At 43.6% G+C, this 2,463-nt stretch overlaps 1 protein-coding gene across 1 annotated transcript in view; it reads right to left on the bottom strand.

The window, feature by feature from the left end:
* Positions 1–576: 576 nt before the first annotated feature.
* Positions 577–2,463, bottom strand: part of LOC120037856 (neuroblastoma-amplified sequence-like) — a gene marked incomplete at both ends in the record, with an annotated part of 40,858 nt that continues 38,971 nt past the window's right edge. Inside the window, one exon of the mRNA XM_038983824.1 lies at positions 577–639. Coding sequence (XP_038839752.1) covers positions 577–639 — 63 coding nt within the window. The remainder of the gene's footprint in view (positions 640–2,463) is intronic.

Here is a 2,463-nt window from a genome sequence, read left to right as displayed (position 1 = left end):
TGTGTGTGTGTGTGTGTGTGTGTGTGTGTGTGTGTGTGTGTGTGTGTGTGTGTGTGTGTGTGTGTGTGTGTGTGTGTTACCTGAGGTGTGTGTGTGTGTGTGTGTGTGTTACCTGAGGTGTGTGTGTGTGTGTGTGTGTGTTACCTGAGGTGTGTGTGTGTGTGTGTGTGTGTGTGTGTGTGTGTGTGTGTGTGTGTGTGTGTATGTGTGTGTGTGTGTGTGTGTGTTAGCTAAGGTGTGTGTGTGTGTGTGTGTGTTAGCTAAGGTGTGTGTGTGTGTGTGTGTGTGTTACCTGAGGTGTGTGTGTGTGTGTGTGTTACCTGAGGTGTGTGTGTGTGTGTTACCACCTGGGGAGGTGTGTGTGTGTGTGTTACCACCTGGGGAGGTGTGTGTGTGTGTGTTACCACCTGGGGAGGTGTGTGTGTGTGTGTGTGTGTGTGTGTGTGTGTGTGTGTTACCTGAGGTGTGTGTGTGTGTGTTACCTGAGGTGTGTGTGTGTGTGTGTGTTACCTGAGGTGTGTGTGTGTGTGTGTGTGTGTGTGTGTGTGTGTGTGTGTGTGTGTGTGTGTGTGTTACCTGAGGTGTTTTTCCAGTTTGTCCACCTGGTCGTGGAGAGATGCGGTGATGTGCGTCTCCGGTCTAAAACAGACAGACAGTTAGTTAGGGCCTAAAGGAAAACAGACAGACAGTTAGTTAGGGCCTGAAGGAAAACAGACAGACAGTTATTTAGGGCCTAAAGGAAAACAGACAGACAGTTAGTTAGGGCCTAAAGGAAAACAGACAGACAGTTAGTTAGGGCCTAAAGGAAAACAGACAGACAGTTAGTTAGGGTCTAAAGGAAAACAGACAGACAGTTAGTTAGGGCCTAAAGGAAAACAGACAGACAGTTAGTTAGGGTCTAAAGGAAAACAGACAGACAGTTAGTTAGGGTCTAAAGGAAAACAGACAGACAGTTAGTTAGGGTCTAAAGGAAAACAGACAGACAGTTAGTTAGGGCCTAAAGGAAAACAGACAGACAGTTAGTTAGGGCCTAAAGGAAAACAGACAGACAGTTAGTTAGGGCCTGAAGGAAAACAGACAGACAGTTATTTAGGGCCTAAAGGAAAACAGACAGACAGTTAGTTAGGGTCTAAAGGAAAACAGACAGACAGTTAGTTAGGGCCTAAAGGAAAACAGACAGACAGTTAGTTAGGGCCTAAAGGAAAACAGACAGACAGTTAGTTAGGGTCTAAAGGAAAACAGACAGACAGTTAGTTAGGGTCTAAAGGAAAACAGACAGACACTTAGTTAGGGTCTAAAGGAAAACAGACAGACAGTTAGTTAGGGTCTAAAGGAAAACAGACAGACAGTTATTTAGGGCCTAAAGGAAAACAGACAGACAGTTAGTTAGGGCCTAAAGGAAAACAGACAGACAGTTAGTTAGGGCCTGAAGGAAAACAGACAGACAGTTAGTTAGGGCCTGAAGGAAAACAGACAGACAGTTAGTTAGGGTCTAAAGGAAAACAGACAGACAGTTAGTTAGGGTCTAAAGGAAAACAGACAGACAGTTAGTTAGGGTCTAAAGGAAAACAGACAGACAGTTAGTTAGGGCCTAAAGGAAAACAGACAGACAGTTAGTTAGGGTCTGAAGGAAAACAGACAGACAGTTAATTAGGGTCTAAAGGAAAACAGACAGACAGTTAGTTAGGGTCTAAAGGAAAACAGACAGACAGTTAGTTAGGGCCTAAAGGAAAACAGACAGACAGTTAGTTAGGGCCTGAAGGAAAACAGACAGACAGTTAGTTAGGGTCTAAAGGAAAACAGACAGACAGTTAGTTAGGGTCTAAAGGAAAACAGACAGACAGTTAGTTAGGGCCTAAAGGAAAACAGACAGACAGTTAGTTAGGGTCTAAAGGAAAACAGACAGACAGTTAGTTAGGGCCTAAAGGAAAACAGACAGACAGTTAGTTAGGGCCTAAAGGAAAACAGACAGACAGTTAGTTAGGGTCTGAAGGAAAACAGACAGACAGTTAGTTAGGGCCTGAAGGAAAACAGACAGACAGTTAGTTAGGGCCTAAAGGAAAACAGACAGACAGTTAGTTAGGGTCTAAAGGAAAACAGACAGACAGTTAGTTAGGGCCTAAAGGAAAACAGACAGACAGTTAGTTAGGGCCTAAAGGAAAACAGACAGACAGTTAGTTAGGGCCTAAAGGAAAACAGACAGTTAGTTAGGGTCTAAAGGAAAACAGACAGACAGTTAGTTAGGGTCTAAAGGAAAACAGACAGACAGTTAGTTAGGGTCTAAAGGAAAACAGACAGACAGTTAGTTAGGGCCTAAAGGAAAACAGACAGACAGTTAGTTAGGGTCTAAAGGAAAACAGACAGACAGTTAGTTAGGGTCTAAAGGAAAACAGACAGACAGTTAGTTAGGGTCTAAAGGAAAACAGACAGACAGTTAGTTAGGGTCTAAAGGAAAACAGACAG

This window comes from Salvelinus namaycush, unplaced genomic scaffold, assembly GCF_016432855.1.
Source record: "Salvelinus namaycush isolate Seneca unplaced genomic scaffold, SaNama_1.0 Scaffold1931, whole genome shotgun sequence".
Taxonomy (NCBI): Eukaryota; Metazoa; Chordata; class Actinopteri; order Salmoniformes; family Salmonidae; genus Salvelinus; species Salvelinus namaycush.
This window is presented reverse-complemented; position numbering and strand designations above follow the sequence as displayed.